The sequence below is a fragment of the Ostrinia furnacalis genome, unplaced genomic scaffold, assembly GCF_004193835.3.
Source record: "Ostrinia furnacalis isolate ACB-3 unplaced genomic scaffold, ASM419383v2 OfSCF1126, whole genome shotgun sequence".
In the NCBI taxonomy this organism is placed as follows: domain Eukaryota; kingdom Metazoa; phylum Arthropoda; class Insecta; order Lepidoptera; family Crambidae; genus Ostrinia; species Ostrinia furnacalis.
In genome coordinates, this window is record NW_021131365.1 from 725,465 (window position 1) to 740,097 (window position 14,633).

The following is a 14,633-nucleotide window of genomic DNA, read 5'->3' on the forward strand; positions in this document are numbered from 1 at the left end:
AAACAAACAGACAGCGAGTATGTTTATTTGTAAATTTAGATATTATTTCTACTTGTAATATAGATAATATATCTACTATATGTAACCCGAAGTATCTGACTTTTATGACACTCTAATCGGTAGCTGATGCTTTTACATGATGATACCATAACGCGTATGATTTATATAACACATAAAATATTACGGTTTTACGACCCATGCACGCGGAATTTTTATAGGCTCTACAAATAAAAATATATCGCTCGCATTTCTTCCCTTAATATTTGCTGCTTTTTCCATACCCTTGTTAAAATAATGTATTGCATTAAATAATTCTAAATCACATAGGAGAGAGCAAAGCGTAAACCGATATAGCGCCGCGCTCTCTCTGAAATACAAAATGCCTAAATTAAAAAAAAATCTAATTAATTAGTACCTTTTTTTGATTAGTTAGCTTTGTGTCTGTAGATTTGATTTTGTGGATTTCTACTAGTAATAGTTGGGATTGAAACGGCCTGCGTGAATTTTAACTCTGGATTTTTTAGGTTAACTTTATTTAATTTAGTTTTTTTGCAATATTTTAATTTTTTAACGCGGAAACCTGTCTTCTTACTAAAAGTAGCCTATTATAAAATGTAAAAATAGGTGTAACAAACATAATATGTCAAAAAAATTAAATAAAACACGGTTTTTTTCATGTTACATACAGACATATTAATGTTACTTGTGTCTAAGTATGAGTACACTTACCGATTTTAATAATGGTGCACTATTACGGCTTCAAAGGTCAAGGCAGACTAATGTTTGTTCACAGACAGACATCAAGTTGATTAGTTAATTCTATATTAGTACATACAAAGATCAAGGAAGACTTTTATAGTAAGTTCTAATCAAATAGCTCAATACTCAATGCTCAATACTTTATGGCTTTTCTCACTAGCGTATTCAAATTAAGTCTTACAATTTAAGCAGTTATACAGTGTGGAATCCATAGCTATGGCTCTACATCATACAGGGTGTCGATTGAGAGTTATATGGAAAGTAAAATTACGATCACGTCAGGATTTGACGTCATTAAATTATAATCTGGAACAATCAATGGGGGAACAAAAATCATTAGGGGAAATTAAGATATTAGACCTTAGAATGTTGCAAAAGTAATGGTCACTATAATTTGATTACTTAAGAAAATCTTCTTAACTGAAATAAACTAAACAGTTTACTAAGATTAATAGGACACAAAATAATAGGATGTCTAAAATAGCCCGACACATTTTCGGTAAAATTTTCAGGATTTTTGAAAGGAATTAAGCACTTCTAATGACCCAATTCCAATGAGCAATAAGTTATAATTATGCTAGTAAAAGATGTGGAATAAAATTTAAAAAATCTTTTATAGGAATTATTCAAATGGATTATGCAAAACACCATACTTAAACTATTAAAAATTTGCTACTGACGGCCTTTTATCAGTAAAATCTTGGAAATCAAGCGCAGCGTGAAATCAGGTCTACGTTAATAAATCAGACGAAATTGATTGATATCTCGTAATTTATTAAACGCCAATCATGAATACGTCCACAAAACACTTGTGAGATTACCTTATTTAAAATTCAATCAAGTAAAGAAAACAACACCAGAGATTATCTAGGTCAGATGTTCTCAAAGTTTGCTCTGCGAAACCCCTAGAGGGATCTCTGAACAAAACCCAGTGAAATTGATTTATCCTTGAATATTTTTGGTTACCCTCGGGAGCATAATAGCTACTACACGAAACAAATAAAAAATAAGACTCCGAAATATTGAGAATTATCTCCCTCAAGAAAGGTTATGGTTAAGATGATTATTGTAAACATTATTTGGCTACCAGTGAATGCTACAAGGCAAAGCAACGGTAAGATAAAAATAAGCTCTAAAAGCTTTAAAGGCTAATGTATAGTTAATTTAGTTTAAAGCTAGATGTATTAAAACAATAGGTAGGTATGTATCTTCACTACTATAAAACAAAGTCGCTTTCCACTGTCTGTCTCTATGTTTAGCTTAGGATTTTGATGCGGCTTTTTTTAAATATAGAGTGATTCATGACTCAAGTGGAAAGTTTATATGGGGGCTGGCGGCGCGTGCCTATAAATAAATAGCGTTGCACCCATGCGAAGCCGGGGCGGGTTGATATTTAATGTAATCCGTTATGTTTGGGAACCACTGGCCTGCACAGAGGGCGAGTAAGCCTGATTTAAATTGGAAAATTGGCAGATAGCGCGTGAACAGTCATCTATTTATATAGTTAATTGATTATAATACATATAAGCCTTAGATTATGGATAAATAATAATAGGTTAAACGTATGTAGAGCATCATCATAATTCAGCATAGATATCTTTAGAGAAGCCTACCTCTTTGTACCTATAATTATATGGGTTGTAATAATCCTAGTGTCAAACATCATCTTGGGTATAACATAATTATTTATACTAATATTATAAATAGGTAAAGTTTTGTGTGTTTGTATATTTGTTAAATTGTAAGGAGTAATCTCGGGTTCTACTGAACCAATTTTAAAAATTCTTTCACCAATAGAAAGTCACATCATTGCTGAGTGTCATAGGAAAACCGAAAAATTCCACGCGGGCGAAGCCGCGGGCGGAAAGCTAGTTGTTTAATATTTCATCATCATCATTTCAGTTTCAGCCATAGGACGTCTCTTGCTAAACATTGGCCTCCCCAATGATTTCCATAATGACTTCTTGGTAGCGGCCTGCGTCCAGCGCCTTCTTGCTACCTTTATGAGGTCGTCGGTCCACCTTATTTGTGACTATTATTGTGGAAGACTATTGTCCGTTTTCACCATCTATCCCTAATTTTTAAGTGACCCCTTTGTAAACATTATTTTTATGTATCTTACCATTATTGTATGCCCATGCGGCGGAACACAGCTGATCTATCATACAAATTTTATGACCTGACTTACGAGTATGTACCTGGGATTTCACAATAAACACAATTTAAATTTGAAACAATATTCCTGTTGTATGATACCATAGGGGTCACTTAAATATTTGGGATTGATGGTGAAAACGGGCATATAAGCCCAAAATATTAACGGTCTGTATTAATGTTTAAAACGAACCCGTGAGAATATGATAGGGAGGGATCATGAAACGCTAATTAATATAGAATTGTTAGAAATATCCGAGAATATGGTGAAAACAACGCATGATAATGGTTATAACTTAATTTAACTTTATATTTGAATTTGAATTGAATTCGTAATTACAGAATTAGTACGTTTCAATTGTCAAATAAAAAGTATTCTATTCTAATTAAAATACTTGTCTCTAGGTTTTTAACGTCCCTAACACATTGTATCCTTGTTAAAATACAAATTATAGTTAACCAATGTATTTGCACAAACAAATAGAGCTAATTTGCGCATTTGGGATTGATAGTAGGCACTCGTACATACAGGGTGGCCAGGCAATTGACGTTCAAAGATTCCTTACATGAAGGTGTATCTAAATCACCCCCATGTGTGTTCTACGACTTTGCCTAGTTTAGGAGATAGAGCTAATTTTGTGATTTATCCTTAACTATCACCTATGGTTGGTTTTTAATTTTTTTCTAACTTTGGAAGTTTCTCTAGCGTAAGTAAGTAACTAACAAACGGCTCGGCCGTTTGGTGTAGTGGTTCAGAACGGACTACTATGCCGAGAGGTCCCGGGTTCGATTCCCGGCCGGGCAGAAATTGAAATGATGAATTTTAATTTCTGTGACGGGTCTGGGTGTTTTCTATGTATAATATGTATGTATTTACAAAAAAAAAAAGTATATAAGTATGTTTATCCCGTCGTCTAGTACCCATAGTACAAGCTTTGCTTAGTTTGGGGCTAGAGGCGCAGTGTAAAATGTCAAAAGATATTTATTTATTTATTTATTTATAAACTACAAGTGCCCGCCAGAGTGAGAAAAATATTAAAAACCATAGGTGATAGTTAATGATAAATCACAAAATTAGCTCTATCTCCTAAACTAAGAAAAATCGTAGAACATACATGGGGATGCTTTAGATACACCTTGATGTAAGGAATCTAAATTTTAGCTTTGAACGTTAACTGCCTGGCCACCCTGTATAATTATGTAAATATAAGGCGATACGCAACTGAAACAGACGCAGAATTCGTAAATAGCTTCAGTATAGTGAATTAGGTGTTGCTGGATGTGTGTATTTTCCGATAAATAAACCTATTTTATTGATAAATAAATTGAGGAAGACCTCGGATACCATACATTAACTACTGTAAGTTTTTGAAACTTGGTTATTTTAAATGTTTGGATGACTTTTGCATAATTTTAAGTAATAACTATGTATATTACTAATATTATGAAGCTAAAGAATTTGCTTGTTCAACCAAACACACTACTCGCTAATCCCAGGAACATAATGGTCTAATTTGAAAATGTTCACGCGTACGACGACGCGGGTCTAGTATAATGCCTATTTTTTGTACAAAATGTGTGTTGATTACCAAACTAAACGAATGTCTATTAGAAGTTAATACATTGCTTTTGATTTGATAGCCTATAAGCAGTCCACTACGCCTTAAAATAAAAAAAAAGTGGTCTGTCTGTTTCAAAAGTATCATAGCAACAGCCATTTCCCAAATCATTTCTGCCATTAGTTACCGCACCGCTTCCACGAAATATTAGAAAGGTTCAGAATTCGGTTATTTTACGCTAATCTTCGCTAATCTGAGGTCCTATTCTGAAACACACATTAAGATTATTCTGAGACGGCACTTACGTATGAAACACTACAATACACAACACTTATCTACGTACACTCAAGAACAAATTGAAAGGAGANGGTCTTAATATTGTTTCAACTATTCGCAGAATTGTCTGTTTGAATTGGAATCGAGTTTTAAGTGTCTTTTCATTACATTAATCTCAAATTTAACTCCACTAATATTTATCACAAACTCTGGATTTTTGGTATGTGCAAGGGAGATAGGTGGAATACGATCTATATAAATTATGTTTAATATACCTATAAAAATTTGCTTGTATACATGAAATATTAACTGACCTCTGAAAATGTAGAGCACTCTCTGGACAGTCAAAATTTCTCATCTTTCATAACATATTTATTGATTCCGCAACTTTCAGCTGTATATTAAAGAACATGGGATTCTAAAAAGGCTGAAAGAGAACACGTTTTACAGAATAGACCCCGTGCCATTCTGTCGGGCATTCGCGATCGCAATTAGTGGTAACGGTGCGTGAAAATTGGTGTTTAGATTATCCGTGTTAATTGTTACAATGCGCAATATTTTGTGCTTTTACGTAACCTTATGTTCGGCTAAAATACGCCAGACTATAGACGTTTGTTCCAACGTTTATGCCTTTTTCTGTAACATACAGGTGTACCGTATATGAACAAACTAGCTTTTGCCCGCGGCTTCACCCGCGTGAAATTTAGCGTCACAGATCGGCATAAATTACCTATAGCCTATATTATGTTAATCTGGGTTACAAACAATAATACTGTAAAGTTTCAACAAAATCCGTTCAGTAGTTTTTTGCGTGAAAGAGTAACAAACATCCAGACATCCAAACTTTCACATTTATAATATTAAGTAGGATATTAGTAGGATTATAAACTAGGCATGGCGTACGGCTTTGCAAGCATAGGCATTTCGGAGACAGACCCTGAAAGTTTACATCTCGGGCCCCTTTAGAAAAACCAGAATAAAATCTATTATGTTTTCCTTAGGGTTCAAATTGATCCAAATCAGTTCATCCTTCCTTCCAAACTTTCACATATAATATTAGTAGATATGAAACTAGTGGTTGATTTTTGTAAGAAATTGGTAACTTGGTACCTTCCTGCTTACTCCAGAATAAGAATAAAAGTAATGCTTAGTCGCAATCTACCTATTTGAGCATAGTTGCTGGCCGATGACCACGACAATTCGTCATACAAATCGTAAAACAAAGTTTAAACAAAGAAGTATCAAGACGACGGCAAAAACAATCACCAAAAAACTAACATGGCTGACTAGGTAGCGACTTTTTATGTAGAGATCGGTAAAACAGTGACATCTTTTGTAGTTGCAATAACGTGCAATTTTGCAATAAAACACTATAGTATCGTTGTACAGTCATCATCATCATAATCATCATCATTTCAGCCACAGGACGTCCACTGCTGAACATAGGCCTCCCCCAATGACTTCCACATCGCACGGTTGGTAGCGGCCTGCATCCAGCGCCTTCCTGCTACCTTTATCAGGTCATCGGTCCAATATCAGATTGTTCAATAACAAGTGACTATTCCAACCTACTGGAACGATAGCAACAGGAAAAACAAATGATAGTGATGATCGCAACAGTATGAATCATTCGATATTTTCACTGTCTAAATCTACAGTATGAAGTGTCTACCGTTTATTGCTATGAGTTAGTCATAGTTTGTGTCATTATTCGACAGTGAATCAAACGTCGTAAAGTAAATATTTTCATGTTCAAATAATGAAAGCAAAATTGCTTTCTAAACACCTCAAGTATCAATTAAAGATACAATGCCCTGTTTATCAAAACTACTCGTTCACAATTTACACTTAATAGACATTTTTGTATTTTTTTTATTCACAACAAGGAAGCTCTTGGCCTGTATCTCACCTGATGGTAAGTGATGATCAGGCCGAAGGTGGAAGCGAGCTTCACCCGGAATCCTCAACCACGGAGGAACTGGCTATCTTACCTCTAACTGCCGGAACACAACAATGCTGTTAACATTGTTGTTATGGCGACAGACTTAGGACTTAGAACAAGCCCTACCACCAACCAAACCGAACGGAAAAAGCTGCCCCCACTGGGAATCGAATCCGGGACCTCTGTGTCTGAAGCAGGTGGTCTTACCACTAGACCACAGAGGCGGTTAAATTAGCGTAGAGAGGAAAATATCTGATTAAAATATTGTCTGTGGGAAAACCTCACAAGAATCACGCACGGTGCATAATCGACTTGGTAAACGGTTTCTTAAGAATAAAAATTAATAAATACAAGACAATATTTTCTTTAACGTTAGGACGTCCACCCATAGACAGATGGCCTCATTTATGTAAATCTGGAAACCATTGGGGGAGGAATATATTCAGGAGTGAACGATCTTGATCACCGAAATTTAATGCATCTGTACGAAGATGATGGTGACGATGAAGTCTGTGTATAAAATTATACTTCGAAGCTTTCGAACGCCTAGGCTCTTTATATTCTTTAATTAAATTCGTTGGGAGTTCTAAGGCACTATCCTCCTGGAAATGGTTAGGAGATAACTTATTTCAACAAAATGTCAATGACCAGTCGCGGAATGAAAAGGTTCGTCAGTTTTCAAATTGATTCCTTCAACGAATCGCGAGCACATATTACCTTTTGAAACTATGTTACAGAATAATCTCGAGTTAGAGAAAATAATCTTAAACTGTTCGTCAGTAAAGTTCAAAATTATTCAGATCAAAGTTGTTTGATGATTTATCTTGTCAAGAAGATTATGATTGATAAACTAAAACCTTCTTGTTGGTTCAACCTGCCATTATTATTTCTTTTAAATAAAAAAAACTCTTGTCAATTGGTCAATGTCGTTGCACTGATGGGATAGAAAAATAAACAAGCAAAACCTTATTAGTTAGCAAACGTCCTATTTATTTAAATGTTAGCAGCATTGTTTCTTGCAGTTATGTTGGCAGGTTTGATTCTTACAGTACCTAGTGCAAGCGAAAACCGACACTAAGGTGACGAACCTTTTCATTCCGCGACTGACCATAAACTACTTACAGCACATCAAGTTCAAACTCTACCATCTTATGTAAATTGAAATAGTTGCTATTTTGCAACGAAAATCTTCTGGCCTATGTGCTATCTATACAATCTTAGACCACCAGGTCTGGATGCAAATCCGAGCCATACCAAACCAGTCCGAAACAAAAGGCCTGCGTTACGAGTAGCGAACAATCCGCCATTATAGGGGGGCGGTCAGCGTGACGTGTGGAACGGGATGCGGGTTTAATTACTGTTGTAGGTCAGCCTGATTACCGTATTGGTTACCTACCTAATGCTCGTGTGTGTTTTAATCCTTACTCGTAATGATGGTATACAGGGTGGAATTTTTTAATGCCACCTGCAGGGAAAGTACTCTGAATACTGTAGATAGAAATTTTTACTCAAACGAAACATTCCTTAATTTAGGAAAAGAAATAGAACTGCATTAAAAATTTGCTTGTCACACCCGGGAGGATAGGATATCTTTTTTGGCACTTAGTACTGATACAATTCACAATGCATAAATAGATTCGTAGTCAGAAATCTAATTTCATTTCAAATCCGCTGTGTAATGCTACAAAAGGATTTATTTCTACAAAATAATCCACCGGCAAAAAACCAGTCAATCGTCACAGTACAGTTGACCGCTAATATTAACAAAAACGTATAAATACAAAAAACTCCGGCCACCCTACGGAATTGGATAAATTACGACGTAAAAACTTTTGATTGGTACAGTCAGCCTAGAAATTGTATATATTTTATATTAAAAAAAAAAAAATCGTTTATTGCTTGCTTTACAAAAAAGGAATTACAAAAAAAAACCTTATATTAAAAAGGTGGAAGCAACTGGAGGTGGCTCAGCTTGTGCTGCCAAGGACTACTTGCCCTAGACGGCGCTGGTTTGTATTTGTCATTGTCTTTGTTGGTTCATATTTGTATCAATAATAAACACCAACCAACAATAGAACGGATTGAATACGAGTACCTATATTTTTATTAATTAACTAAGAAGTAATTATGGGATATACTAAAATACCTGAACTTTGACACCTGTCACGTCCGAAGTCCGATTACATAGATAAGAAGAAACCATACAATCTTCTCGTTCTTTTACAAACGAAATTGAATTCTTGCGTACCCATTGCATTGATTGATTGTTAACTCTTACTTTATGCATAACCCTATCTTTAACCGTAACTATAACTTTAACCAGTGGTTTTGTATAGAGTTTGACAGACTGACGCTTTTTATAGTTAAAATAAAATGATACCTACACCGTCTTTTTATTGTATACTAGCTTTCCGCCCGCGGCTTCGCCCGCGTGGAATTTTGTCTGTCACAGAAAAACTTTATCGCGCGCGTCCCTGTTTCAAAAACCGGGATAAAAACTATCCTATGTTCTTTCCCGGGACACAAACTATCTCTATGCCAAATTTCATCAAAATCGGTTGCGAGGTTTAAGCGGGAAAGCGTAACAGACAGACAGACAGACAGACAGACAGAGTTACTTTCGCATTTATAATATTAATAGTTGGGATTCCTAACTAATTTTGTAAGAACTTGGTATTTGGCGCATTAAAAAAATACGTCCTTTTTCAAGCTACTTTTGCCGACTGTACTTGTAGATTACTTTTGTCTTGTGAGAATGAGATTACTGATTTGAATTGACTTTTTATGCAATCGAGTAAATGGAGCATGCAATTCCGCATAGCATTATAAGTTTAATACATAATTCAGCTATGATGTTATTTTACTTCGCCTAGGCGCAGACCACCGACATTTAGTTGGCTAGTTGGGTCGGGCTGTTGATCAGTATGGAGATGTATGAAAGTGCGGACATTACACCGATTTGGTATCGGCCGATTCTTCATTAGAATCGGGCCAACTATCGGCCAACTAAAAGTCAGCTTAGTGTTAAAGACTCTACACATCAAGCCCGCCGAATAGTGCGACTTTATTTCAAAAGAATCATGTCGACTTGTAACTAATTAATTATGACTTTTGATAACTTTTGGGTTTGGTGTGTAGACTGCCTAAGAACAGAAATATGATTTTAGAATATGCAAATCTGTGGCAATATTACTTGAAATGTGAAAAACTTCAACAAAAAACACAAGATTAAGAAAGTGGTGTCACTTCAAGTTCATCTCGAGCTTGCCCGTTTTTACCAAATTAAAGTGACAAAGATGAGGGAGCCCTTTGTCGTGAGGACACTGCGCACGCGCTCAGATCAATGCAGGGCTGTCAAAAAAAGTTTTATTTTCGTAAAAAAAGTTTTATTTTCGTAAAAAGAAAGTTTTAAGTTGTTTTTTGCAGACATCAAAGGTTAAGTTGTGGCATTCATCTTATCCATGGCCATGCTTCACCCTCACTGACAACCTTAGGAAAATTACTGTCTAGTGTCCATGCTTCACCACTCCACGACCTTAGAAAATTGCTGGCAGAAGTGGCACGTCTAGCAGAGATTGTGCTTTGTGGCATTAAAGATTTATTTTCAGTAAGTTTGCTTTTACACGTTTTTGGGAGGGTTTATATTTAGCAATAGACTGACATAATAAAGACATACAGATGATGTCTGTGCTTCAAAAAGGCACTCTATTCGTAGATTCTTTCCCCCACTTCTTCTCAGTACCGTCGATATGTTGTTCCGCAGCAGTGATGACAGGCAAGTTTTTTTTATTCATACGTCTATAAATGCCCTGAAAAGAATTTAAAAGAATTAGAACTCATATTCTAATTCTCTCCAATTGGTACTCTAAATTATGTAATCACAAGCACACTTTTTACTCTACCTTTTTTCGTTTCAGCACGTTTTATGAAATGTTAAAAAGGTCAACCTTAAAATCGGCTGCGAGCCCTATCCAATGGGCAGTCACGAATCGAATAGATCGTGATACTTTTTGTTCGATATTAGTTGCGTCACTTTCGAGTAGGGGTCAACTCTCTTACTCATTGTGTCGAGTCGACCTCTGTCCGTGCGTAAATACTGAAAAGCTTTCGTGATTTTTGTATAAGCAAATATAATTTTAGCGATTTTGTAGGAGATGTGATAAAAACTGTCTGAAAATCAGACTGAATAGTCTTCATAACAACATAATTTCTCTACATAATTAGTACAGTCATCATCATATAGTTCGTGACACCCAAAGTGTCCAAAAAGTTGACAACGCAGCTCTATTTCAATAATGTAACAAAGACATGTTACGAACTTTTTGTCTACGTTTGGTGTCACAAAATATTTGATGCTGACTGTAGAAATTTTACTCATATTGATTGGCTTATAGATAGTTAAAAATTACCAAGACCTATCAACGATACCTCTCGCTCGTTTAACAAAAGAGTGACAGAGAAAAGTAGAGTCGAATGCGTCGAAAGCTTTCGCAGAGTGGGACCTCAGTTGCGTTCCTAATGCACAGAGTAATAAAGATAAGACAAATTTAAATAGTCCAGATATTGCTTTGATACTATCTCGTTTGATTTGTTGGCGTATTTCCGAACAGGTTGGGTAGTTATTTTGGTGCCAGTAGAAACTACTATACAGGGTGGAATTTTGTAATGCCACCTGGAGGGAAAGTACCCTTAATACTGTAGATAGAAAATTTTACTCATAGAAAACATTCCTTTATTTTTTAAAAGAAAGAGAACTGCATTCAAAGATTTTCGAAAATAGTAGACATAGTATAGTCTTAAATGTAGAGACGATGGCACTGGCTAAACAATTAACGCATCTTATGTAGTGATTATGTAGGAGCTGATGATGATAATGGCACATGAAGCTACCTAAAAATGACAGTTTGCCATCTTATGGTAAATTCAAATTTAGTAGGTTAGGTACAATCAGCGTCAAATACGCAAAGAAGCCGAAAAGTTCGCAACACGTCTTTGTTACATCTAAATATATAAAAGGAGAAACTGACTGACTGACTGACAGATCAACGCACAGCCTAAACGGCTAAACGTAGACACTTGAAATTTGGAAGGGACGTAGCTTAGGTACCGTAGAGGTGCACTAAGAAAGGAATTCCCGAAATTCCCACGGGAACGGGAATTAGCGGGAAAAACGGGATTCACGCGTACGAAGTCGCGGGCGGCCGCTAGTTTGAAATAAGATTGTAAGCTGTTTTTGGCTACTAAGGACGAACTATTTGACGCCGATGGATATCAAATATAGGAAACCGAACGTAGGTAATGTTTGTGAAAATGAAATTCCCTAAACAAGCTTAGGTTCACTGTTTCAAAAGAGACTTACTCAATTAAAAGCCTTAAAATCTTGCAATAACGCTACGCTACATCGCATCCTGAATAACGTCATTGTGCCAGTAACCACACAGTCTTTACACAACAATAATCGTAACCAAATAAGTGCATCGATTTTCGATTCTTACGCAATCGGTCAATTTTACATTGAATGCAAGCGATGACCCAACGAAAGTGAAACCGTAATGTAAATATTTATGTACTTTTTGTGTGCATTGGTATTAATGAGGTGGTTTCTAGAATCGAGTGAGGAGAAATTAAATATGTTTAATGATAATACCTTAAACCTAATAAACCTTAATAAATATTATTCACACACCGTCTAGTATTAAATTACCTTGAAGTTATTAGGCAAGTAATAAATCAAGTGCAAGTCATAATAAATAAGGTGGGTACTGGAATTTTTTTCGTATGAACACACAAAAATATGGCATTCGTAGTATTCATTTTAAAGCCTGTAAACCCCTTAGAATCCTCGACACCTTTCCCCTGTTCAATCGAAATAAAATCAAAAAATATAATTTACATAACTGACTCTACCTGGAATCGAACCTTCTACCGTAGCTTCCATTTCATCACGCCACTGACCATCGAAACTGTTCCCAGTACTTCCCAACCCACAATCCCACAGTCGGTCATGCTCGCTTGCCCACCAATTTCTTCTCAATTACACTCATCATCCAATCCCATAAAACAAAGTTTAATGTCCGTGTACCTGCTTATGTTTTACCAAAGGTTTGTACGTTAAAGTGCATGTCAAATAATGAAAGACGGTAGCAAGCGAAGCGTTTCTTTTAAATTGTCTCTACATTGTAATGTTAGCGATATTATGAACTGCTCGAGGTGATTCAGGTGATATAAAAAGACTAATGACTAAGAGAAGCATATCAAACTAAAATACTGTTACATAAATACATAACTTATGTTTATTTACTCACACATTAGGCATAAGTTGTGTGTAGTTGAAACTAATTTATAGATTTGAACTTGGTTTATACTCGTAGCTATGTTTATACTCACTATGATAAAAGTGATAATCTGTGTGCTGTAACTGTACCAGAAATAAAAGGTGCTATAAAAATGTCTAGGTTACATTTATATAGCACCTTTTATTTCTGCAAACTAGTCTGATGTAGGTTGCCAGTAACACTTAATTACCTAAGCACTAAGGACTTAGATTTTTCGTCCCTAAAAAGGTTGTTAAAAAATTGTACTGAAAAAAGTATTTTCTTTTAACTCTCCTTAAAAGTAAATTTATAGGCAAATACCTATTATCACCCACCTAGTCATAAGCGCATAAGGTATAATTTCCCATAACGACTGCACCGCCACCGTGAGAAGACTCTAGGTCACTGGAGCGAGTCATTGCAGCGATTCTCGCCATTAAGTGCCTTCCCTTTGTTTTTAGGTAGCACTTTATAATACCGACAATGTAATGGATAGATCGTTTGCTTTTAAAAAGGGGAACTGATTGATGGCTGTGAAAAATTGGGAGTAAATTGAATGGGACAGCCGTCTTATCATAGTCTGGGAAGAAAGAAAAGTTTTGAATGATAGATGCAATAGACAAATAAACCTATGATAGATGTATAAAACTCCTGAAGTAAGTTAGATACTGTATAATAATTGAACAATAAAATGTTTTATACTTTGGAGGTCACTAAAATCATCCAACTGTCCTCAATATAGGAAATTCAATGATAGAAAAAAATACCTACCTTAGTAGGTACATGATATAAATCTCACGGGGGATTTTATTATCCTCCTCCACTGCAGAAATACAAAATACCTACACGACTCTCTCAATCTACCAATGCAAAATGAAAGTCCTATTATTTGTCCCTTATTAGCCTCTTGACATGCACGGAAAGAGTGTGAGCAATATTTTATCATACAGCTAATGTGATTACGAATAATATTCATGATCACATAGCTGTATCGTAAAATCAGTGTGTATAGGCTAAATCTAAAGGCTCTGCTAAATTGGGGAGAGTCGCGTAATCTTTTAAATAGCTTAAGTCGGAATTTTAAGATCCGCAGCCCTTTCACTAATTAATTATAACACAAGTAAATCTAATTTATCAAAGTTCACATCCAGAGGTGCCAACCTAAAAATTATCAATCTCGTGACAGTATTTTTCCTAGCTCCTAATTAAGATCAGATAGCGCGTGCTTATCAGCGCTCTCGGTTGTTTCAGACGTAGTGCGCGGGCACAGCAAGATGGCTGGCTGGGGACTGTGGCTGGTGCTGGCGCTGACTGGATATGTGCACGGGCAAGGCGCGGAGAAGCGTAAGTATTTTTTAGATTTTTTGAGTGTCAAGATTTTCTCCTCTCCAATGACAGTTTAACTTTCCCCCGGGACTAATTTGACCTTCACTGTTTGGGTTTTTGTTGGCGGTCAAACTGTATATCTTGGCTACACAGAAGTTGCAGCGGTGGGATTGGTGGGAACGAGAGGTGGGAATAGTTCCGTGAACAGGTTTTCTTCAAAATAGAAATTTACAGAAATTTGTTTTCAGTCACGTGGAAAATAACACTTTTTGTGATATTATTTCATAGTGAACTATGACTGCA

The 14,633-nt window shown here is 35.8% G+C and overlaps 1 protein-coding gene across 4 annotated transcripts in view; it reads left to right on the plus strand.

The window, feature by feature from the left end:
- Positions 1-14,633, plus strand: part of LOC114351285 (prion-like-(Q/N-rich) domain-bearing protein 25) — a 46,244-nt gene that overhangs the window by 8,436 nt on the left and 23,175 nt on the right. For 3 of the 4 annotated variants that reach the window (XM_028302439.1, XM_028302438.1, XM_028302437.1), the window contains exon 2: positions 14,256-14,348. In XM_028302439.1, coding sequence (XP_028158240.1) covers positions 14,279-14,348 — 70 coding nt within the window. In that variant the 5' untranslated portion in view covers positions 14,256-14,278. Of the gene's footprint in view, positions 1-4,254; positions 4,274-14,255; positions 14,349-14,633 lie in introns of those variants that run through there. The other variant, XM_028302440.1, reaches the window with a different exon arrangement.